General features: G+C 32.5%; 1 protein-coding gene across 2 annotated transcripts in view; it reads right to left on the bottom strand.

Annotated features, from left to right (window-relative positions):
- Positions 1-23,853, bottom strand: part of LOC105333485 (tyrosine-protein kinase JAK2) — a 57,233-nt gene extending 33,380 nt beyond the window's left edge. Inside the window, exons 1-9 of one of the 2 annotated variants that reach the window (XM_034478963.2) lie at positions 23,648-23,853; positions 17,995-19,018; positions 16,310-16,459; positions 16,020-16,133; positions 6,672-6,829; positions 5,224-5,495; positions 4,206-4,340; positions 2,269-2,378; positions 875-1,096 (exon numbers count right to left, since the gene is read on the bottom strand). In XM_034478963.2, the coding sequence (XP_034334854.2) occupies positions 875-1,096; positions 2,269-2,378; positions 4,206-4,340; positions 5,224-5,495; positions 6,672-6,829; positions 16,020-16,133; positions 16,310-16,459; positions 17,995-18,945 (2,112 nt within the window). In that variant the 5' untranslated portion in view covers positions 18,946-19,018; positions 23,648-23,853. Of the gene's footprint in view, positions 1-874; positions 1,097-2,268; positions 2,379-4,205; positions 4,341-5,223; positions 5,496-6,671; positions 6,830-16,019; positions 16,134-16,309; positions 16,460-17,994; positions 19,019-21,249; positions 21,314-23,647 lie in introns of those variants that run through there. The other variant, XM_034478967.2, reaches the window with a different exon arrangement.
- Positions 23,854-26,351: the final 2,498 nt, after the last annotated feature.

Raw genomic sequence — 26,351 nt, 5'->3', positions numbered from 1 at the left:
GAGAAGAAGATTTTTAAAGACATGCACCCTATACTCACTGTTTCGCAATTATCTCCCTTTTGAAAAGGGCTGTGCCCTTTATTTTAACAATTTATAATCCCCTTTCCATAAGGATGCTTTGTACCAAATTTGGTTAAATTTGGCCCAGTGGTTTTTGAGAAGAAGTTGAAAATGTGAAAAGTTTACAGACGGACGGACAGACAGACGGACGGACGGACGGACGGACGACGGACAACGGGTGATCAGAAAAGCTCACTTGAACCTTCGGTTCAGGTGAGCTAAAAAAGTTCCTAAAGTTAGAGAGCAAATGGCTATATAGGCATACGAATACAGCAAGTGACTAAGCATAAGAAATTTTCTAAAATGAGAACTGTCAATGCAAAGCAGTGTTCATTTTAGTTTTTAAGAATTTTGTAATATAATTTTTCATTCCTCGAAAAACAAAGGCTGTAAAAGAAGGACTTATCCTCCAACAATGTAATACATGTAATACAGTCAATTCTATGTGAATAATGATGTGATCTTGACCTTAATAGTCAAATGACTTCCAGTTGGACCAGATTAAGAAAGATGGTCAAGGTTATTAAGCAACAGTTGTTCAAAATATGTCAGGCTTTAGATGCTACTTTAAAAATTCATGGAGTGGACAAACATGAAATAAAGACAAACATATACTGTGGAATAATTTTTATTCGTGGGGGTCAATGTTTGTGGGGAGGATGTAATTTCGTTAATAGACAAGGGTAATTGGGATAAAAAATTCATGCAACAATCTTGCTAAATAATAGTAATCTTTACAACAAAAAAGAATAAATGTAGAATAACTGTTTCAAGTCTTGAATATTACATGTAAGTAGCATAAAGTTTTTTTTACCAAAAATAGCATTCCTTGAGCAACCTGACTGGCTGCGTTAAGAAGATGGAACGGTTTGATTGGTTGGCTGGTCTGTCTTCTCCTGAAGAATGAAGCCAATGAGCCATACTGGGCCTTCTCCATCACCAGCATAGGAGGAGTGGAGAGAACCAGTCCATGGACGCGCACAAAGAACTTAGGGTCCTCCATTCGAATCAACTGCTGAACAGCATGCTGAAAATGCTAGAAGTGGAGAAAATATAGCTAAAAAGTATTAATTTTAGAAAAATAGCTTCTTATAACATCAATGTCAAGAACTTAATGGAAGTGAATACCAAAGAATATAATCAAAATAGCTTTATTCTTGGTATCAGATAGAACTAGAAGTCATTGAAATGGTGACCATCTCGAAGGGCCCAGCTTCAATAATGGACAATAGGATAAAAGCATCTCAGAGGATTTTGCTTTCACATATTGATCAATGACTTAGATGTTTTCAGGCTGGCATAGAACTTTGAGTTATATAATATATGGTGATTTAAGGTCACTTCACACCCTTTACCCAAAAGCTCTGTTTATGTGAAGTATGAGCCTGATAGCGCTAGGGGAGAGTAAATATGTGGTCTGATATGAACTTGACCTAGAAACGTCATTCAAGGTCCCTGCACATCCTTTGACCACAGGCACTCTGTGGGTGAAGTATGAGCCAGATTAGACCAAGGGGAGAGAATAATATGATCAAGACAAGGATTTTTCAAATAATTCTGCCATGACCTTAACCTTAGACCTAGCAACATGGTTCAAGTTCAATGCATATCCTTTACCCAAAGACACTCTGTAAGAGAAGTATGAGCCAGATAGGACCAAGGGGAGAGAATATATGATCAAGACAAGTGATCTAAGATGGACAGACAGACAGATGGATAGATGAACAGATAGACTGATCACTTTAGGGCGCCAGCAGAACAGGGCCCTAATACAATCAAAAAACAAATCTAAGGCTCAAACAGTACATGTACAATCCAAAAACACCAAGAGAAAAGCTGTCAATGTGTATCAGTAATCTACTTGTCGACCCCTGAAAAAAATTCATTGATAAACACTACCTATCTAGAGAAATGGGGTGTTCTATATGCAATATTATGCAAAAAAAAATGACCAAATTCAACAGCTGGTATTTTTTGCATAAATTATTAAAAATCAAAATCCAAGTAAAATGCTCATCTCTGATATATTTTTGACAGCTGCCATACATTTTCACCATTTCAATAACTTAATTTTTCCTATGGAAAACCTGGTTAAAAATTGAATTCAAATTCTAAAGAGACACCAATACCTTTCTTATGTCTGGTTGAATAAAAAAATTCCTTGCATCTAAATTGAGCTTTAATTAACCAATATATGATATATCCCACCTCATAACAGCGAAACATTTGATCATTTGATGTTTGACGTAAACGCTTGGCGGCATGGAGAGTTCCACTCTCTAGGTCACATACAAAAACTTCAGTGAAGGTTCCACGCTCTGGAAAACAAGTTTTAGGAGATAAGAATGTTGTTTGTATAGAAAAACTTGCATACAAAAAGTATATGTGCATGTACGTGGAAATGAATTTGTAGTTCTTAATTATATTATTTAATTACTGTAAACATATTATGTTTACCGACAGTGTATATGATATTTGATTTTTCAATGTGTTAGTGTGGATTTGAATAAGTGTTTTTTCTAATTGTACCTATCATTATGCATATGTGCATGGAATTTTGTGATGTATTTGATTTAGCAGAAGCTGCTTGCTGCCAAATTGCTAATCAAAATAGAATACACAGTTAAATGTAATATGGTTATAGTAGGTTACAATTCTTTTTTAATTTTTCAATTTTGTCAACATAATTAGAACTTAAATCTCTAAGAAAAATATTTTTTCTTTTAAGTTAGGATGGTAAGGCAACACATTTTCAGAAAATAATAAAAATATCTACCATATTTATTTCTAAAACATATTTTAATTTGGGTGAATAGAATCACCTGTTTCCTATGCACCATTAGGGGAGAATGTCAATTTTATGAACTAATCCTAGTATATATTCTACACACCAAACTTCCTTTTTTTTGCTCCTACATGTATATAAATCTACATGTGAACACAAAAACAACAAAAATAACTATATATCAAAAACCAAAATGATGCAAGTTAGCTTATCTCACAAATTTGAGCCAAGTACAAACAAGTATTAACATAGTGTAACAGGCTTAACACACAAGAGTTGTATACATGAAATCACGTAGTATTACTTTCTTAGATGGCAAGCATTGTTAATATAGATATCTTTATTTTTTTAAAAAATAGAACTTAATGCCTGTTCAACATAGACTAAATGTCTGATCTACTGTCTGATCTACTAAGATTTAATGCCTGCTCTACAAGGACTTAATGCCTGATCTACTAAGATTTATTGTCTGATCTACTTGGACTTAATGTCTGATCTACTAAGATTTAATATCTAATCTACTAAGATTTAATGCCTGTTCTACAAGGACTTAATGCCTGATCTACTAAGATTTAATGCCTGATCTACTTGGACTTAATGCCTGATCTACTAAGATTAAAGTCTAATCTCCTAAGATTTAATGCCTGTTCTACAAGGACTTAATGCCTGATCAACTGAGACTAAATATCTGATCTACTAGCTAGGATTTAATGTCTAATCTACTAAGATTTAATGCCTGTTCTACAAGGACTTAATGCCTGATCTACTAGGACTTAATGCCTGATCTACAAGGACTCATTAAAAGGGCATGGTCATGATTTTGGTCAAAATTTATTTTTCCGTTTTAATGTTTACAATGCTTCAGTAAGGCAATTTTTATAGTCTACTGAAATTAAGTCGACATCAGATTGGTTGAAAAATTAATCCCACAGAATGGCACACCTTAACAAAGAGTGTGTTAAAATTTCAAGCATCTGCAATTAATAGTTGCTGAAAAAAAATGTGACAGGAAAGTTGTTACGGTAGACACACAAGGGTAAAACAGTTTACTCCTCTTTTCTTTGGAGCAGGAGTTTAAAAATAAAATTTGACCAAAATATTGACCATGCCTCTTTAATGTCTGATGTAATAGGTCTGAATGTCTGATCTACTAGGACTTGATGCCTTATCTACAAGGACTCAATGTCTAAATTTTCTACAAGGATTTTATGTCAGATCCACTAGGACTGAAACAAGGACTTACTGTCAGATCCACTAGGACTGAATGCATTATCCATTAGGACTTAGTGTCTGATCTACTAGAAATCAATGCCTTTATCTACTATTAGGAATCAATGCCTTTTGTATTAGGATCTGATACCTATAAGTTCCTTGATCTTGATCTCTTCAGGAAGGATAATATAGGGTTTCCTTCTTTGATTGTTCATGGCTGCCTCCTCATCATCATCAGGGATGATCTCTTCCACAAAAAGTTTTCTCAATACATCCACAGGCTCTGTAAATATTGAAGCACAATTCAGATAACCTTAGCCAAAAACAAACAAATAAAATAAATGTAGCTTAAAGCACATAAAAACCTGCATGGTTAGCACATAAAAATTCTACTCTTAGTCTAGGAATATCATTTATATTAAAGACATTTTGAATTCAATGTGTCCTGACATGCAGCTTATTTGAAATAATTTTCTTTTTTTTTTTAAAGGCCTATGAATGCCAAAGGGGTTCATAACAATCTAGACTTTTAAAGTGCTTCTTGTTTTGACGTGGGATATTTTCCTGACTCAGAGACAGATCTTGAGCTACACTTGATACCTCACTTAACCATGCCAAGGTATAACGCATTATATGGTTGGCAATTCTTAGGTCCAAATGAACTTTGGTGTGTTAAGGTTTGATCAGATCTTTTACCACCAGGATTTCTTCCAGAATTCAAGCTGCATGTGCACACTAGACACTTGATGGTTCATCATGTATAGGTTCAAATTGGATTGGACTGGATGTCTTGTATTATACCTTGCCTAGGTTTATCCATCAAGTTTCATGTTCACTTTCACAGACTTAATTGACATTGAAGAATGTCTTGGGGTTAACCTTACTGAGGTTTGACCTTAATAGAATGTTTTGCGTTTATTTCATAAAGTCAACATAAAATAAAAAAAATTCTTCCTGACGTTCTGAACTTTAGATAATGATTGAAGTTTACTTTCACAAAGTTGACTTTAAGGACATTTCTTGCTTTTTACCTTGCAGAGGTTTGACCTTCAAAGAATGGTTTAGGTTTAATTTCACAAAGTTGACATTTGGTTAACTTTCCAAAGGTTTGATCTTGACAGACAGTTTTTGGTAAGATGACCTTAAAATGTTTTCTCGTGGCTTACCTTGCTGTGGTTTGACCTTGATAGGACGTTTTGGAAGCAGGTTTCTGGTTTCAGCCATGTATTTTATGAGGCAGTTGATGTCTTTAAATTCTTCTTCATTCTCTCCTTCCAGACAGTACATGTTTTCTTTTTTATCAATCAACCTCTTTCTGGTTTGTCCGCCATAACAAAACAAGATGGCCAGCTGATCAAAGACTTGCATGCTCTGCTTCAGTATATAATACTCATCCGACAGATCTTTGGTCTTTAACTTTCGTACAGCTGTGCTGGTACTAAAATGAAAATGTTAAATTGACAACTAGATACGTATCATTATTCATGTATGTCTAATATATTTGCATGCTAAATAACAAAAAAAAAACCAATTACTTAATGAAACAAAAAAGCCCATCCTTGTTTTTTTGTTTTGACAGTTTTGTTTTTAAAGAATCTGATTATGTAATCATGCAGACTTCTATTTACCCTATTGGATGTAGGGCTAGCTTTTGATAATTACAGTTGAACTTCGATATCTCGAATACTGATATTTCAAATACCATGGATTTGTACAAGTGATTTGTAAGTCCCAACCAATTATTTTTTTAAGTATTTTACCCTCGATATCTCAAATACTCGAATATCTCGATGTTTTTAAACAGTCCCATCTAGTTCGAGATAACGAAGTTTGACTGTATTATACTGTAGTATTATACTATACTACAGTCTTGTATATTTTCATTTTCATTGTCTGAAATTTGTCAGTGATAACACTATATACGATTCAATTTTGTAATAAATATAGTCCAATACATTTCATCAATGACTAATATTTTAATATTTAATAGTACAACTACTAAATGTTTTATAAATATAAGTAATAGAGAACCATTCTTTGAATATTATGACATGATCAAATATGGTCGGCATGATCAAATCTATCATAAAGCCCTTTGGGCTTTATTGAATTTGACAACCCCTGACCATAATTGATCACCTCATATTACTAAAAGAATGATTCCTTATTCCTTTTATATACACCAAAGACACATAATCCTCCCGTCATATCATTCCATCACCCAAAATACGAGCAAAATAAACAAAATATAATATCAACATAACAATCATGCAGACAGATTTTACAAAGAAACATAAGTATGGTAAATGTCTTACATAGATGTTAAATGTTCATTAATTTTTTACATATAATGTGATGTAAAAGTGTAGTATGTAACATATATGTGTGTGTGTGTGTGTGCCTGCACAGTCATCTATGACTATAGGCGACTAAATAGCTCAAAACAAAACTTTATTTACTAAAAATGTTTCAAACATCTGACTATCTTTTGACTGCAACCAATTATTTGAATAATGAAAACTTCCAACTTTGACATCCATAATTTATATAATGCAATTACTACCACAATAATTGTATATAGAGTAAAATTGATTGTATACAAAGAAAAACTGACTCGATTGGTCCATGGCATTTAAGTCGGTTGATTTCCTGTAGTGATGGCAGCTCCATCTGCTGGGAGAGGTTCATATAATAGTCAGTAATGAGGCGATAATACCCATTGACACCAGAGACAAATGACTCTGCAACTGTCTTACTGTCAAACCTCAACACCTGATAAAAAAAATAAAATATATGAGTTATATAAATTTAAAAAAAAACAAATATCAATAGTAATAAATAGTAAATTTATTTCACAACTTCAAACAATAAATTTGTTTGTTGGCAGTATATATATCATATTACATACAAAATAATACAAACTTCACAGCTAAGATGTTGAAAATAATTGAAATTTAGTAGTCTAATGATTTTTTTTTCTCTCCTTAGATATCAGTATCACGTACATCATATAAACCCCAGACTCGTGATTTCAACACCTATTATTAATAAAGGAAATAAGTTTAGAGGAAAATAACAACAGGTCTGTGCTTTTAACTTGTCACACAAGCATAATTATACCCGAGTGACTTTGGTGCCCTTTAATAATAATAGTAATATTAACAGCTTTTCAGAGACTGATTTATTTGTTAGCAACATATCATTTTACATACAAAAACAAATAAAACTATGGTATGTAGTTTAACAATAACTGGATTTTAAAACAGCATTGATTGATTTATTTTTGAAGTTGTCTTTGTTATTAACTACTTTCAGGTAAATGCAGATAACTTGAATAACAATAGTGTATCTATACTACTACATTAAAATAATAGACTCGAATTTTTGGGCTTTAAGACCGAGAAATTGGAAGAGTACTGTCTTTTGTTTTATATTTTTTAAACATCATTGGTACTTGAAGATTACCAATTTGTTTTTATTTTTTATCAATCAAGCTTCGCTAATTAATGATAAACGAAAATTCCTTTAAAAAATCCGGAAATCATGTGGATTTTTCGGATTTTAGAATCTTGCGCATGTGCATTACATTCACGCTAAATCACGGGAGGCTCTTTAGTTTATGTTTCACAATATCACATTTGCATGGATAAACTCAGAAACGATAAAACAAATGCGTGTAAATTTTCATTGAAAATTTGTCATATTTTCTGTTTATCAAAGGAAATATGGGAGATAACTCTAACTCGGTGCATTACGAGAGTTTCGAATGTCAACATGGTAAAAAAAAGTTGGTGAAGAAGTGTTGAATTTTTCAAAAATTTGTCATTGAATTAAATTTTTAGATGACAGGTATTTATAGCCTCAAAATGGTTTGTTATGAATAATTAACTTTTATTTTCAATGCAGCTACATTTTCTAACAATACGGTGTGTTGATGTATCTATTTCGTAAATTTCCAATATCACAATGCAATGTCAACCCGTGCACGCACGGGTCAAAGTCTAGTTATGATTTGTCTACTCAACTGATGGCAGTTATTAAGACAATTTTACATTCCCTTATTAAGGTCGTTTGTTTTCAACAAAGTGGTATAATTAAGCCCCCAACTGCCTCATTCTGACCAAAAAAGGTAAAAGCAAGACATTCTGTATTATAACTTCATTCTAATCTATTTTCACAATTTTTTTTTTAATAATTATGATTCTTCAGAAGAATGACTTAAGTGTTGTTTTCTTCCCCCCCCCCCCAATTTTCTGGATGAAATCAATTCTTGTTTTATAACATTATAAACTAGCTACCTGTGCCATGTATTAAGTAAGATGCTATAACAATTCTCAATGCAAAGTATACACCACATTTTAAGCCTTTTTCACAACTGAAACACAAGCACTTTAAAATACTTTGCGATCGGAATTTTTTAGCTTCACATGAGCCCTCGCATTTGATGCATGCGTTAATTAGAAGCATTTTAACAAGAGCTTGGACTTTGGGTAGTTGGTGCTAAATAGCAATGTGACGTAGGCCTGTCTTTTTTAATTTAGGACACTCAGCCATTGCTTTTTGAAATCAACAAGATTTGTCTGACTTATTTTGAGCTAAGACTACACAGTCGGTGTATATTTCATTTGAAACCAGCGTCATTTTTAACTTGTTTTGACGCAAAATAGATAGTTCTCTGACTGAAAGTCCAAGGCCTTGTTAAAATGCTTCTAGTTGTCACATCAAGTCTCCTTAAAAAAGTGGACATGCACAATATTCAGACGCAACCGAATGCCAAATTATTGCCTTGCAACACACAAACATTAGTATGAATGTTTTACAATGTTTTGTGTACTCGCAAGAGTGATGCAGGATTTTTAAAGGTCTTATGAATTGCAGCTGTCTATGCATTTGTTTTGCATCAGCTTCACCTTGGGAAATAGACTTGCTCTTGGGGAACTGGAATCTTGCTGACTCCCTCAATGGTATACTTTAATTGTATACTATCTGGACAATGTAATATAATGCACGTAGATACTGTATAAATAATTATATATCCATTTTTTTTTCACCCTGGATATTCTTATGGTTATAATCAAGTCCCTTTTCTAACAGGATGATTTTATAGTTATATCACCTGTTGGGCATTGCAGTTCTCAAAAAAAAAAAACCACAATGTGTCAAATGCTTGCTTATACATGTAGGTAAAACAATACATTATAACATTATAGGTTTGGTGAATAGTTAAAATACTTTACTTTGTAAAATTGGATCCCCTATATCCCCCCCCCCCCCCTTACTCCTCAAGATTTTGATTTTAAAGAATTTGAATCTATACATTATCATTATCTGAGGTTGTATTGAGTAATGTTACAGCTTTTCTAGGAAAATGGTTTAAGAAAAATATTTTTTAATAAAGATTTTTCTCTTTATATTCCAATTTAAATCTTTGCCCCCGCCCCCCCCCCCCCCCCCCCCCCACGTTGTGAACTCATCCCCAGGAGATCATGATTTGAAGAAACTTTAATCTATCCTACGAGGATGCTTCCACTCAAATTTAGGATTTCCTGGCCTATTAGTTTTGGATAAGAAGATTTTTTCTATATATTCCTATGTAAAAAAAATCCCCATCCCCCAATCAAGATCTGAACAAGATCTAAACAAACTTGAATCTATACCCTATCTGAGGATGCTTCCACACAAGTTTCAACTTTTCTGGCTGAATAGTTTCTGTGAAGAAGATTTTTAAAGATTTACTCTATATACATGTATTCCTATATAAATGATTGACACCCCATTGTGGCCCCACTCCATCCCTAGGGTCATGATTTTCACAATTTCACAATCTTCACTACCTGAGGATGCTTTCACACAAGTTTCAGCTTTCCTGGCCAAATGGTTCTTGAGAAGAAGATTTTTGATTTTTTTTTAAAATAATTCCTTATTATTTCCTCTTGTAAAAAGGCATGATCCTTAATTTTCACAGCTTTGAATCTCTTTGCCTAAGGGTGCTTTGTGCCAAGTTTGGTTGAAATTGGCCCTGTAGTTCTAGAGAAGATGTTGAAAATGTGAAAAGTTTACATAGACGGACAAATAAACAGACGGACAGACAACGGACAAAATGTGATCATAAAAGCTTACATTTGAGCTTTCAGCTCAGGTGGGCTAAAAAGTAAACAGTTCATCTGACTGTAAGTTTTATAATGAGGACAGGAATTAAGAGTTATTAAAGAAATAGACCAATGCCAAACTTTATTGCATGAAAAATGTTATAAGTACAAAATTTACTTCAGTGAAATATAAGTACAATGTACAAGTGTCAATTTTCAACTATTAAGCCTGATCATAATCAAATAAATTAATTGTTCAGTGCCAGTCTTAATTCTAAATGTATAATAATCTTGAATGCACTCAGGACTAAGCTGCCAAAGGCACCTAACTGGTAATCTTGTTAAAGCAAATAAAAATGATAAACAAGATTGTTTTATAGTCTACCCAAGTTATTGTTTCTGTCACTTTAGGCGATTTTTAGTGAAATTAAACATACCTATCAATTAAGTACAATCGAAATTGATAAAAAGGGAAAATTGCAAAATTTCTCATTGATACATGTACTATTCATCCGTTTTTACCCACAGAGAAACTCACAAAAACAAATTTCTTACAGAAATTTGTTATGGGTAATGTTTGCAGCTTTTCTCCATTTGGAAATACTTGAGACACCTGCACAATTAGTAATTATCATCAACCATGGAACTTCATGTTGTTAGCAAATGCAAAATCCCCATACATGTAGACTTTTTATTTTTAGTCCTGTATTGAAACCTGACAAGTTAGTGGGGGCTTTTTAAAAGGGAAATCTTTGGATTTTTTCATATTATTAAATGAACATCCTTTGAACCCTGAGGTATTTATAAATATCAAATAACTTTAAGAAACTGTGCTGCAAAATTATCTTGGGACAGGGTATAGGACACTATTGCAGAATTAAACATTGCTTTGCATTTATAATAATCATTTCTAAATCCAATTACTTGTAAAATGCATAAAAAATCTCTCCAAAGTTATTTTTAATAATAAATTGTACACGTAACTGAAGAAAAAATCTGAATCAATTTAATGGTGAAAGGTAGACTGCAAGGTATTAAAGCTATTTATGTACAAAAAGAATCAATGTAAGGTTGTAAGAATGTATATATATATATATATATATATATATATATATATATATATATATATATATATATATATATATATATATATATATATATATATATATATATATATATATAAAAACTGCGTAGTTAGATTAAAGAAGTCAGCCAGTGAACAATATACCCTTCAGAGACATTAAATTGTGATAATTGACCAAGTTGAACTTTTTTTTTATCAGAAGACATTTCTTTGTCTGTTTAAATATCTCTTCCTGCAACTTTTTCCTACTAAAAGTTTTAATTTAAAGGCTGCAATATCAGGAAACATTAGTCGCATAAAGCTTTAAACTCAAGACTATTAAACATTTTTATTGCTCATACTTGAGCTTTAAACTTTTTTCCTTCAACATATGGTTTATCATTGTATCATTCAAATCAGCGTTCTCAGATAGCAATGAGAAGAAAATACAGTACACATAGATTATTAAGGCCTAAATAATCTTGGATTTAAATTTATGAAATTGTACATTCTCATTAAATAATATTTAATAATATGTAAAAAAAATTATTATGAAAGCTAAAACTCTGCAGTAAATTGTTGTGATGATTACATATAGCATTTAACATAAATTAAGGGTGATGTGCAGCCATCTTGTACATTTGAGGATAAGAATGTAAACATTTGAGACAAAGTTGCACCAATTAAATTAGCAAAATTCAAACTTTTTCTCAACAAATGGTTGTAGCTAGGTCACCAATGAACCTCTTTCATATTTTTTCAGAAATTTTTAATCTTCAAAATAAGTCTGTTGCTGTGCAGTACGACAGCTGTTCTGAGTGATGAAAAAGGCATAGTCCTATTCTTGTATCAGGCTTGGGGTAATGCTAAATGTAATGGTAATGCATTGCAATGCATTACATGTTTTCAAAGTAATGCTAGTAATGTGTAATGCCACAAAATTAGCATTACAAGTAATGGTAATGTAATGAATTACTTTCAAAAATCTGGTGTAATGCTGGCATTACATGGCATTACTTTGCATTACTATGCTTATTTATGCATGTTCACTTTAAAAAATGTGATGAATAAATGAATAGCTGAAATTGAATTTGATTAACTTTATTTTAAAGAAGAAAGAAATAATTCTTGAAATAAAAATGTTTTAGTTAAAATAAAAATTAAAATAAAATTTCATTTTTATATTGTTTATATTACTAGATATAACTACACAGTTTCATAACATTTTTATGAGTGTTGTTTTTAAGAGTTTTAAATCATTTAAACAATTTACTCCAATTAGTTTGCACTTCAATAAAGATGTGTAAACAACACACTATGCCCCCAGGATAACCTTAAGTATCAAAACAATCTATTGTTATAAGAAGTGCTCAACACCCCAATCCCCTTCCCTATGCCATGTCCCAACAGAATAGGGGACAGACATGCACCTTTAAGGGCAAAATGAATGCACTGTCCACTGCAAATTAAAATCACTTCCAATATTATAACCCATTTGAAAATAATATCTCTCTCTCTCTCTCTCTCTCTCTCTCTCTCTCTCTCTCTCTCTCTCTCTCTCTCTGTCTCTGTTGTACATGTATATTAAGTACATTAGTTTGGACTGATAGAAAATACAAGATTCATGCATTTTTTCTATTTTTTCACTTAATATATCCTAAGATAAAGATTGTCAAACAATCTTTCAGTCCCAGCTTCCACTGCACCTGTAAAACGTTTATTTAGTATAGCTGGGAAGATTTTCAAACTAATAGGATGCAGTTAAAAGATGAAACCTTTGAAACTTTGATCATAAAGTGCAACAGCAATCTTTTGTCTTAAAGTGTCCTCAGCATAAAGAAATTCGATTAAAATATATTAAGAAATATAACTGGGAAAACCCTCTGTCTATAAATTAATACAATTAAGTGTCCAAAATTATAAAGATTTGTGTTATCTGGGGAAATATCTCTGTTTAGCTTTTTAATAACTGCAACATTATTCCATAAATTGTTTTCTATTATGCACGAATTCAGTGTCTCTATATCATATCTGACATTGTATCATGCCAAATGTCTATAAATGACTTTTTACTTAGGTAATATGTTGTTCATAATGCCACAAGATTCTTATATATTGAGCAAATAAAGAATGACTCTTGTATATATAGTCATTGAATTTGAACCTGATACTGAACATGAACCTGTAGATATGTTAAAGAGTGTTTTATAATTGAAACATTTGCAAAAACTCTTAATTAGCTTTACTTCTTTAAAACAAAGTAATGGTAATGGTAATGCATTACTTTACTCATGTAATGGTAATGTAATGCATTACTTCAAGAAAATCAAGTAATGGTAATGGTAATTTAATGCCCAAATTCATGAAGTAATGGTAATGTAATGCATTACTTTACAATGTTATTCGCCCCAAGCCTGTCTTGTATGAACACTTTTCAAACAAAATGGCATGTAGGACTTCATATTTATTGCTGGCAACATTTTTGGCAAGTTTCAAGCCAATTCAAGAAATGTTTACATTCTTATCTTCAAATGTACAAGATGGCCACACATCCCCCTTAAAGTAACACCTAAAATTGTTGATATATAGAGAATGACAGCATTCACACAATGTTGTAATTCTTTTCTAGGAATAAAAAAATCTGTACTTGTACTATTTAAATTAGTAATTCTGACATTTGAAGAGGTAAAAATTCTCAATATTCCCTTCACAAGACGGTGGTCTTCTTAGCCTAGCTGACAGTTCACCATCACAAAATACAAATGCCCACTGGTTTTCAATGTTTGAAGTCAATGATAACTGTGGCCAAAATTTCAATAATCAATAAGCAGTTTGACAGCAAAACCATGAACCTTTGTGATTCCATAAGAAAGCCTTTTTCCCAATAAATAAACAACCAAGTTCAATGGTTTTATAAAGGAAGTGACTCTGAATGGTTGTTTCCCTGAAATTCACCTTAGGTTTAATCATCAGTATGCATGAACCTATTGTTTGATATCATACAGTATTAAAAAAAGAAAAAAATCTTTTTTATGATCTTCCAATCTTTCTTGAGATACAGTAATAATCTCATTGCCAATAGGTCATTATAGGGACAAGAGGTCCATGGGCCACACCACCCACCTGAGCAAAAATGCCCACCTGAGACGAACAGGTAAATAGATGACTCAGGTGCTCAATATGAACAAAGGCAATCATCAGTAAAAAGGTTCAAGTGGGGGCAATGATCTAGCTGTTTACTTTTTCATGGAAACTAACAACTTGTTGTATTAAATATAAAGATTTTTATTATTGGATCCAAAAAAACTAAAAAATTGTTGTCTTAAATATAAAGATCTTTATTATTAGAAAAAAAAACATGCTGATAATTTCAATTAATTCAAACACTTAAAAAATTTATCAGCACATGATAATCAAAGAGTATTCTACGTTAAAAGACCTCATTAACACGTTTGTATTTGGACATGACTGTTAATACAATTAATGAGAAAATTAATTTGAAAAAATTGAGTTCAATAGACTTAAATCATTTATATAAAATCATTACAATATATGTATGGTTGAATTACAACAGACAAATTAAATATCATGAGAGACAAATACAGAGGGTTCCGCTTAATCTGATAGTCAATTTGTCAGAGAAAAATTATCAGATTAAGCGATTATTAGATTTATCATTTTAGTGGTCTTTGATTTTGGATAGAATAGAATGTAACTTGTTTCAAGACATAATTTATCAATAAAAAGATATATTCTGTATGTCTACAGTTTGAAATGAATAATTTACCTTGCATTTGCAATGAAATAGCATTTTAGTCTTTTTTTGTTTGTAAATGATAAAAAAAAATATGTTATTTTTCATTACAATCTGTCAGTGGCTGCCATTTTTGACAGGAAGTACTAAGAGGAAATGGCTATTTGTTTGCCCCTCTTTTCACTTGTAAAATTTAATTGAATTCTTTTTTTTCTGTTATATAACATGCTCTTAAATATAATTAATTATGCATGATAAAAAAATTATTTGAATTCTATTTTCTAAGTTTTCTATCTCGATGTAAATTTGAAAGTACGGTAATCAGAATTTCCTCAATGTCACATGCTCCTATGCAAATCATTTTAGATTCAGAATTTCATGTTTAACTGATTCTTAATGGTGCAAGCCCTACATGAAATTAACATATACAATAGGTAAATAAACAAACAGTAAAATGTGTAAGGTCAGTCCTGTGTGCGGTCATCCGGAAGAACTATCGATGTCGGTAGCTTAATTCATCTTACGAGGAAGGGAGCCACCTGTGTGCGTTGAAGTATAACTTATACCCTGTAGAGATCATATAACCGAAAAAATAACAGGTATTTTTTTCCATCCATTTATCAGAAAAAAATATAAAAGGATAAATGGTTCAATGTTTTGATATTATATTAGATTAACCAATTTTTTTCAATTAAACGCTATCAGATTAAGTGGAACTCTCTGTATTATATTGAAAACCAGTTTCTTCATGATTTAAATTAATATTTCTATCAACAGTTACAGTATGTATACACCCAAACTTTCCAGTTACACAAATTGTTTTACAAAAAAAAATGGTTAGTTGGATAAGTCTCACATGACTGCACAAGACTTAGAAATAGATTGTCACCTTTACTGATTTAATCAACTTGTGTGAAATCGGACCTAAAAACTGACATTTAAGAATGCACATACCAATTACACAACCAAATTGAACTTTTCCCATAAAAAGTGATCGCAAAGAAAATAAGAAATGATGTCTGTAGCGCTAGCTTGCTCATGGAATGATGGTCTTACCTCTGGGCAACCATTGGATCTGTCCAAATGAACATTCCATGACAATTTCTTCTGATCTGCATGATTAGGTGTTATATGTATAGAGCGGAAATCATCAATTGAAGAAAAGAACTCCTGGGTAGAAAGAAAAAAAACAAACAAACCAAATAAAAAATCAATTCAACCACCATTTTGTTTATTACTGAAAAATTGTTGTTTGTAATAAATATTTTGGTGAAGTGTTATTTTCACAGGTCTTCGTACAGGTAATGTTACATTTTTAGCAGACTATAAACATCAGTTGTTCTTACATTGTCAATAAACAGGCCTTTGTACTGGGTGTTGACATTATCCTCGTGCTGCTGTATGTCCAGGGTGATGTGAACCGGTCGTAGACTTCCTGATACCTTCTTAGCCTCGTACCGCTCTCTTCCATAACTCTGCACCTCATTCAGAACATCCTGTTATATCATAAATATGTACAGATAACTACATTCCTGTACAAAGTTCTATAACATAGTTTTCACTGTATCAAATAACGAGAAGAAGAGTATATTTTGAAATCAAAGTAATTTTATGGACTGCATGTATATAAAAAATTAATGTACAAATAGCAGTGATTGGGAAGGACCTGCGCCACGCGCCATAGTCGCATTTAAGAGAAAAATGGCGCATTAAATCAATTACTCTACGCGCCGAAGTGCGCATTCAAATTTCTCATCGGTTATAAAAGTTTTAGCTATGTCCGCTGGAAATTTACTCTGTACGACTTAGCTAATCGTCTTTTAATACATTTGTTTTAAAACATCAAATTTCATTGGTCGTGTTTGGTAAAACAGAAATAAACAACCAATAAAAACGTTTCCACTCTTTTATGCGTGGTAGATTATTCCAGAATTTCCTCCGAAAGAGAAGTTGAAGTCGCCCAGTATTCTGAGTTCTCAATTATGTAAACTAACCCCAAATGCAGTAAAATGATGATTATCTAATTGAAAAGACGTTTTCACAGCCTCAATTAATCCCTGTTGTGATTATTAAAACTCACGACTGTCTTACCATGCTTATCGTTACTGTAGGGGTTATAAATACGGGTGATGCAACCACACTGCATTGAAAATTACAACCGATGTTTATTTATTTCAGTGTCGATACTACAATTAGTTGTAACTTGTAATTATTTAATAACTCGCAAAATTAATGTTTAAATAATAAGAAAAACCGTTCCCTACAGTTATCTTCAAAGTTTGAAAGGGTAATAATTGGGTCAAAGGGTTTGACTAATACCTCCAAAAAACACAGAAGTACAGAGACTGATTTTATTTATCATTAAGCAAACACCATAACAAAAAATTGCATCAGTGAAATGTATAAACACATCAAATAAATGAAATTTAACCAGTTGGTTAAGTTTTTAAATTTTATAGAAGTTGTTTTGCTCTAGGTTGGTCCTTGATAATTTCAATTTTACAAAATGGCCCCAATGAATAAATAGATGGCCCTTTCATTATGAAAATGGCCCATTAAAATTAATAACTGTGGGGCCATAGTCCCATTGACATTTTTGGCCTTCCCAATCACTGAAATAGTCAAGAGCCACAGATCTAAAACTGGTTTTTTTTAGTGTGTTGCTATATGCACTTAAACAAAGACAGATTAGACCAAAAAAAATTTAAATTAAATCTTTGATGGATGCCTATATGTAACATATTCAATGTTAATGTTTTTCTGTCTCTTGGAAAGCACAAGAAGTCGCGATTGATTTGTTCATTGTGTTCTTTTGTTAATTCGTACATAAAGTAAGAGTTATAGATACTTGATAATATCAGAGATCTTGAGACATAATTCTAACATACCTTTGGAAAAGAGTAGGGTTTGACCTATTACAATGCTTGACAAGTTGCAAGAGTGGATGAATATCTTTAGTCCATAAAGAATTTCCAAAAAATTCTACTAATACTTGTGATGTATATGCTTTAACAGCCATACAATATCTGACCTTGATATATCCCATCAATAGTTCCTCCACTTTAGTATTGCTGTGCTGAGCCAAGAATTCTTCCGTTTTCGTTTTCATATTTTTTCTCAATTGGTAGCCTCTCCAGAGCCTCACAACAAGATGGGATGGCAGGAAAGCTTCTAGTTTCTGTTTGTTAAGGATATCCTGACAGTCTTTTTCCTCCATTTTACTTGCAATGACAATGCTGAGAACAGCATAACCTCTGGCTTTAGCCTCATTCTTTATGTCCTGTTCATAGATATCACTCAGTCGGCTTTTCACAAAATCATCTTTACACTGAAGGTAGAGATATTTCAAGATTTCGGGCCCAAGGGCAGGCAAGTTGTGTAGGAACTTTCTCCCAGGAACATAACGAATTCTCAGAAAGAAAGTGTTTTTCCCACCAGCTGTTGGCGAGTTCAAAATGTGCCTTTTCAACTCCTCAATGGTGATACAAGGGTTCACCCACAACATTTTGGGTATCTGTTTCTTGTCAATGGAAGCCAATCCAAAAAGCTGAACAGCTGCAGGTCCCATCTTTGGGAAATAGCGTTTTAACAGCTGAATACACAAGTCCTCTACAACTGTCGGGTTGTCTCTCGAGTCCACATTATACACTGTGCCATCATGCAGCTCTACCTGCAGGCATACCCCAGAAGTGGATTGGACAGACACCAATGACAAAATATTCTGGACTGGCTGACTGTCAAGATCTGCACTAGTTATGGGAGGGGCTAGTCTCTCCTCTCTTGGGGAGGAAGAGGAGGAGGAGGTTGAGGGGCCATTGACTGTAGTGGAGGTCAAGTTGGTTACCTGTGTGTGGGTGGAGGACACAGAATCCGGGCCGGTCTCGGCCGAACCTCCTGGAACAAGTTCAATGTGGGAGTTTGCAGAGTTCGTATTTGCACTGGCATCGCTGTTGATCAACTGAGTTTTTGACATATTTGACATAGTTGCACTCTGTTTTAAACTGTAATATTTCGGATCACTTTCATTTGCACAGTAAAGGGTTGCAATCTTTCATCTGAAATATGAAGAAAAAAATATTTCCTTTTACAGTCATTATATGCATATGGTAAATAAGGAAGGAATAGATTGACAAGAAAATGTGATGCTTTATTTAGCTACAGCTCTAAATATTGGAGAGTGGCCAATTATTAACTACGAGGGTTGATCTAAAAGTAATGTCACACTATGGACCGCGCTTCTCACTTGCACTGTATTGTGTAAAATGATGCATCAAAATTGTCCTTATCAAAATTCTAATTCGAATTAAAATTTTGATTAAATCTCATTGAACAGATATCAAGATGTTGATGTTTATAGCATAATAAATATGTGACATTGCCGTGTCATAAATTTACGTCTTTTTAAATTGTGTATTTATGAATAAATTACATACTTCAAAATTTCGGATATCTATACAATGCCTTTTGTCTCTAGATCAAGGAATAAAAAGGCTGGCCATGTGAATAGTGATACGATGCATTTTTTAGTGCGATGGATAGAAATCACTAGAAAATGTACTGGAAACGAAAAATCGACCTAAAATTGAGAGTGTGTTCACAAGGTACCCTTAACGTGGTTTTAATATCTAATAAAAGCATATGACATGTTTATAAATAAATTAGATAGACAGGAGCTCTGAAGGAAAGTTAAAGCTACTGTAAGTTCTTAGGTAATGAGCTATATCATAAAGCTACGTTAATGACTTCTTAAAGAGACCTTGACAAACTGATCGCACATTAAATAATCCAATATTCTAATCGATTGATTACAAAAAGAGTAATTAGTTACTTTATAAAAAATGATAACAAAAATGTAAAATAGGGCATCGTGGCCAATGTTAATAGAGTTATAAATTACAAAATTCTACCAGAACGCCAAAGATCTAGAAATGACGTCGCTTACGTGTGGCGACTATTCTTACCTCAGGCTCTACAAAATATATTATCTTCAGGAAAATTTATCATAATGCATTAGAATTTTCAAATCTGAATTGAAATAGGTGGATATCTAACAGCACAAATTTTTGTCACTTTACGTCGATTTTTCATGATTTTATCGCATCTGTGACATTACTTTTGGATCAAACATATCAAACAATTAACAAATCATGATACAATACAATGCATTAACTCTGTAATTTCCAAATGAAGAAGATTAGAATTTTAGCTTGAGAATCTTAAAACTACTATTTGGTCAAGTCATATTAAATATAAAACTAAATTATCACATGTTTATCTTATATTTAATATATGGTGGATATCACTCATGGGATAAATTTTTGATATTCCACTATGTGTTCTTACGCCACGTGATGTCCTAATTAAACATTACGTAGCTTTAGGCAGATTAATGACGTAGAATTAAAAATTAACAAAATAATTCAGCTGAAAAGCATAGAGTTATAAATGAGCAGCTTTTAATGCTGTTTCAATTTTTTTTATACATTGATAAAAATATACTAAAAAATGAAATGTTTGTTGGTTAATAATCTTCAAGGAACTTTTTTCCATGCGTAAAGTTGTTGATGTCTGTCCTGTAGTGAATGTGTTGTGCGGCTCACAATTATAATGTTTACAGAAAGAGTGAGGTTTAACTTGTGATAAAACATGTGATAAAAAGAATCTCTCATGATTTGCGATGGTATATGATTTTTATCCAACTCGTGTGTGTTTTCTATCCCCTCGCCAATGCTCAGGGATTGAAAATACACAACTCATTTGATACCATTGCAAATCATGAGAAATCCTATATTTAATATGTAAAGCAAATATAAAGCTTTGTGTAATAAATGAATGTGTAATAAATTATTAAGTAACAAATGAAAAATCAATAATTAAACGCCAGTCAGTTCAAACTACCGTAAATTTTTTATCAAATAGCAAGAATAAAAAATTGCAAGAACCAGTTTTTTGTCATGATTTCATACAGCTCAAAAGTTTTGACAAAACTGTTTGAAAAAAAAGAGCGAGATTTTAAATTCCTTGAGACCTGCTTAATGGGATCCTCAAGATTAATGAGGAATTAATAGTATGTCATACACACAGCATACTTAGTATATCTTTTACAATATTTGTCTATAGCTATTTGTTATCACAGATCATATTGTACTTCAACATCTTTTAGTATTCAGTCAGTTCTATGAATGTCAACTGTAGAAATCAATGCAAAATGCATTTCTGTTTATTTTTACTATATGCTAAACAAAAGGAATTTGAAAATCAGCCAAAATTAGGTTTTTCAACTCACAATATTCATGTACATTAAAGCTGGTCAATTTACTTCAAATGCAAATGCACTGATGATTACTGGCGCACAGACACTGAATGCCTGAAAACAAGGCAATTACATGTGTAAATTTTTTTATTAAGTCTAATTGCCTAAAAATAATAATTAACATATACTGCATAAACTGAAAATTAATGGACTCCGTGCAGCTCTGACAGGAAGATGTACAGCTTAATTAGATAAGGTTAAAAAAAAAGATAAAATACTGTGGAAATGTGACACTCAGACAGTGAAATTTGGTTTATTGCCATTGTCTATTATTAGATTGAGTTAGGTTTGCAATTAATGGGCTTACACAATAAGGATTTTGCACAGCTTTGCACTAATTGTGAAGATCTGCATTTTAATTAGATTACATGTGGTTTGAACACTGTTTTAAGTTTTGAATGATTGCTAGATGTTGGAATAGAAATAAATGAAAATCAATCCACTGCAATATTGTTACTGCAACAAAACGGACAGAATATGGTCCATGATGGAACAAGGCTAGTGATCTTAACTGACAATGACATACAATAAAAACCATAGTAACAAAGTATAATTATTCAAAACATGAAAAATTAGTATCATAAAAAATAAAATGCTCCTAGAGCATGACATAGATATATTTGACATAATCTAGTAGAATCTGTAATTTGTGTGCATAATTTGATTTTTTCCAGTTATAACATCAACTAAATTTAGCTAAGGTACTATAATATGCATTTTTACTGGTTGTCGGATGACAGTTGGTTACAAAGCACCAATTTGAGTGTCAGTTGTCAAGTTGTAAGCGAGAAATAAAGTCAACATTTCTTTGTTATGTAAACAAAGCTCTGGTCATGTTTTTGCTTACATTTTGTATGTTGAAAAGAAAATTCCTGGTTTCAACCTAAAATGAATGTGACAAATTTATGCTATGAACTGTTTATTTTTGTTCAAAACGAATTAGCAGAGAGAGAAATTTGCTTGAAAAATAATTTTAATTGGTATATTGAATTAATGTAAACAAAAACATGGCAAGAGCCTTTGTTTTACATAAATTGTGAGCTCTAGCTGTATCTTGACTGACTCTCAAAGTCTGGTTGATCTTTTGAAATTCATTACTAAGACATTGTGAACGATAAAAATTAAAAAAAATAAATGTGACCATGCTCCATTGAAAGAGGACCCTGCATTGTACAGTAAATTAAAAATATACATACTCAGTAGTACTCTTTCAGTAACAACAAATTCCATCTCAAGTATCCTCAATTAAGTTATAGATTTAACTGTTTTGTTGTGTTGTGTATGTAACCAGGTATATAATTTGTATATTATATTACAGCGCTAGCGTGTTTGATTGGTATACGTGTTTAGAGTGAGTGGTTATGTATGAGAGTTTAATATCTGTAACATGGACAATGACAAGACTGGACAATAGGGTCACATGACTAACTCTGCATGCACCCTTCCCCGCCAAAATCTTATACCGGACTGGCACTCTCCGCCTAGCCCTTGAACGGGTCAGAACTAAAGCTGTATAGCAATATACTTAAGCATAAGGATTGTTTGTCCCGGTAAGACTTAATGTAATAAATTAAAGTCATTCTAAATTATAATATTACTGTTTCATTTCGTTTTCTAATGTGTATGTTTGTCTGTGTCTAATTGTCTTGTCATTTGTGTCTATTCTGTGTTATTTGTTTAATTACGAAATTTCAGGTTTATTCTGTATTAATAAATATTTAACAACGACCCAAGCTTGGCTTATTTCGAACACTGGCTACATGTAAATTATACCATGGGTTGGGTTCATGACCCCAGGTTTAACCACAAGAGAAGAAGTTAAATGAGGTTTCCCGGTTATTCCCAATGGGATAACTGCAATGCGTTGAAGTATTTATCCACAATTTACTTTAACATAGTATCAATTCATAAGTTAATTTTTTTTAAAAAGCCAACAGTTATATACACTGTACCAGAGGTGTCACTATAGTGAAATCTATAAAATACCTGTACCTTTTTTGACACTTTAAATTAATTGGGGCATGAAATTTTAAAATATTAATGTATCAATCATGGAATATAAAAACAAAGGAAAACATTACAGATATTTATTCATAATTATTAATTAAGCACCTCATTATCTTTCATACAACTTACATGCATAAGATATATACAAATACAATATATATAACACAGACTTGTATATATATTTAGATTTAACGAGGACACCGCTATGCATTCGAGACTGAAATCGTCACTCAAAATTTTTCAGTCTCGACGAATCTTGCAGAGATAAATTTTGACTGACGTTTTCAGTCTCGACGAATTGCATTCTTATATGTCCAACTGCTTTTTGACGCTTGTGCTTTTTTTTTTGTAGTAAATTACTTACCATTGAAAATGTCATGTACCCCGTGAACGGAAGGAAACGATGCAAGATTCACAATATATCACTTGTTTAAAAGATACGTCTCCCTGCAATCAGTTTTATTCAACAGCATTGAACCATTGTTCCTGTTAAACCCAAGAAACCACCACAATCATTACTTTCTTTTTGATTTTTACTAGAAAATAGACGTCATTTCCAAGAAGACCCAACGACCCAACGATAGCAAACTGAAAGTACAATTTGTTCGCTATTTATCGCATGCCGATCACGATGCATTTAACGTAGCTCGCGGGTTTGCTGACGTCATAATAGGAATCGACGTAAAGAGTTGACCGTCATAGTAAATTTAAAAAGCTTATATGCGGTTTATGACTGTTTATACAAAGATTTATAATATCAAGTGCTGAAAATTTAAAGATGTCACATACATTGTCACATTTTGTTCTATAAATTTAAGATAAAGAATGAGTGTGCGTTAGAACTCTTCCATTTAAAGTCATGTTTTAAAATAGAATGTATGCATTAACTTCTTTTTTTTTTTTTTACAATTATAACTTCCGTAATCTGTCCTACCGATTAAATTCTTAAATTTCTTTTGGCTTGAGATAACTGTTTTATTCGATTACTTACTTAAAATGTCAGTAGTTGCCTGGCACTTTATTTTTGCATTGATTGACTCAGAGTTTCATAAAAACAAAAATAGCAATTTTCTGTATCTTTACAGCCTTACATTAATTGCATTTGATAATATTCACAATAATGTCTTATAAGCATTTACATGTTCTAAAATGTGTTAAACAGCTAGTCTTGTCAATAAATGCATTTTAATTTTGGTGTTTTAAGAAGTAAGGAAATGATGACGTCAGGTTAACGTCGTAATGAAAATATAAGGTTTTGAAAAATCTTTTAAATCTTTAAAGTTTTTTTGCCAAAAATTGGCCGAGAACACATACTGATATTTTTTTATGAATTGATTCATAATTATCTCCTCTGTTTTGGTGTTGAGTATGATTGATTTCGTCTGAATCGTTTAAAAATTTGGAGCATAGTTTTGTAATGCGTTTCTCGGTTAATATGTGCATTTTACTATATATTTCATTGAAATGGCGTTGCTTAATTTTATTAATGACACTGTATTTGAAACACGATAACATTATTACCGCGCAGACGAATCTTAAATAAATTTTAGAAATAAAACTATAAAACCTATGGATCACGTGGACAAATTTTCAAGGTAGGTTTTCTCACAAGCAGGTAAACCCGCGAGCTACCTTAATCTAAATACAAGGCCCTTAATTGATTCTTGTAATAAAAATTTACCCTATACACACTGGCGTCGGAAGCAAATTGAAAGTGGGGGGGCTAGACTAATCCTGCGAGAAAAAGTGGGGGGGGGGGGGCTGAACCCTCTATCATGCTATGTTTCTAATGGTTAGGTATAACTTTGCAAAAAAAGTGTGGGGGGGGGGGGGGGGGGCTAAGCCCCCCCTAGCCCCCCCCGGTTCCGACGCCTATGATACATAGTTATCATTATACTTATAAAAATACTATAATAAATAAATACTTATTGTTATACTATACAGGCACGTAGCATCGTTTTTTAAAGTTGGGGGGGGGGGGCAGACTCAGTTCGTAGTATATAACTTCAATTTCACTCCTAATTTCCCTTATTTTATATCAATTTTTACATACCCTCAAAAAAGGGGGGGGGCAACTTCATTATAATTCAGTTTTTTATATGTAAATTTAAAAAAAATTAGTTGCTGCGAGAAAAAGTGGCCCGGGGCCAGCCCCCCCCCCCCCCCTTCTCCCGATGCTACGTACCTGCTATAGAGTGAACTTAAGTTTTTTTATTGCAGAAAGGAAGCGCCTGCATGTGGTTCTATATACATGTATACCGCCAATATCCCGATTGTGGAACATCTCGGAGCACACCCCCCCCCCCCCCCGCCCCCCCCCCCCCCCCCCCAACAACCACACACAAACGCGAGCGCGCGGATTAGGAATTTCATGATTGGCTTTCCTTTTACTTTATTTTCTTATTTTAATTGCTTGTCAAGAGTTTTCCGATTAGCTTGACCCTCCCCCTCCTCAACTCAGTTTAAAAACGAGGCTATGTGCCTGTTCTTATATCAATTTCATGAATTCGATTCACAAGGATTTTTAAAAATCTCATTTCTTACCATGCATAATATGAAGTAAATACTGCTCAGTCATCCACATATATATTAAAAATATGCAAATATCTTCATGATATGTCTAAATATATAACGTTATTGAAAATAATGTATCTCTCGATCATAGATAAATTCCTCCAAGTCAAAGAGCTCTAGGAGAAATGGTGCGAATCGACTTCCTCATTAACTGACACATTTGCATGAACGTACTACCTTTTGAATCTAGGCAAGCAAATTTGCAATTGATTCGAAACATTTAAATAGTTCTTGACAAGTGAACAAAAGCATGCAGACGGCACACATGCAAAGTACATGTAATAATAACTTTTAGAATTACATTTAGATGCATGTAGTAAGGATAGTTGCCGCACTCCTGCGACATTATATTAGGATTCTGGCCTTGATATACTGTTTTTACTATTCATATTTTACAAAATATTTGATTGAATACATAAATTAACTCTTTAAAATACGTACGATAGAAAATAACTTCTTGATCAGTTAAATTAATCGAGGAATCTTCAAAATGT

This window comes from Magallana gigas, chromosome 5 (assembly GCF_963853765.1).
Source record: "Magallana gigas chromosome 5, xbMagGiga1.1, whole genome shotgun sequence".
Classification (NCBI taxonomy): Eukaryota; Metazoa; Mollusca; class Bivalvia; order Ostreida; family Ostreidae; genus Magallana; species Magallana gigas.
Note: the sequence above shows the minus strand (reverse complement) of the source record. Positions and strands in the feature narration are given on the sequence as shown.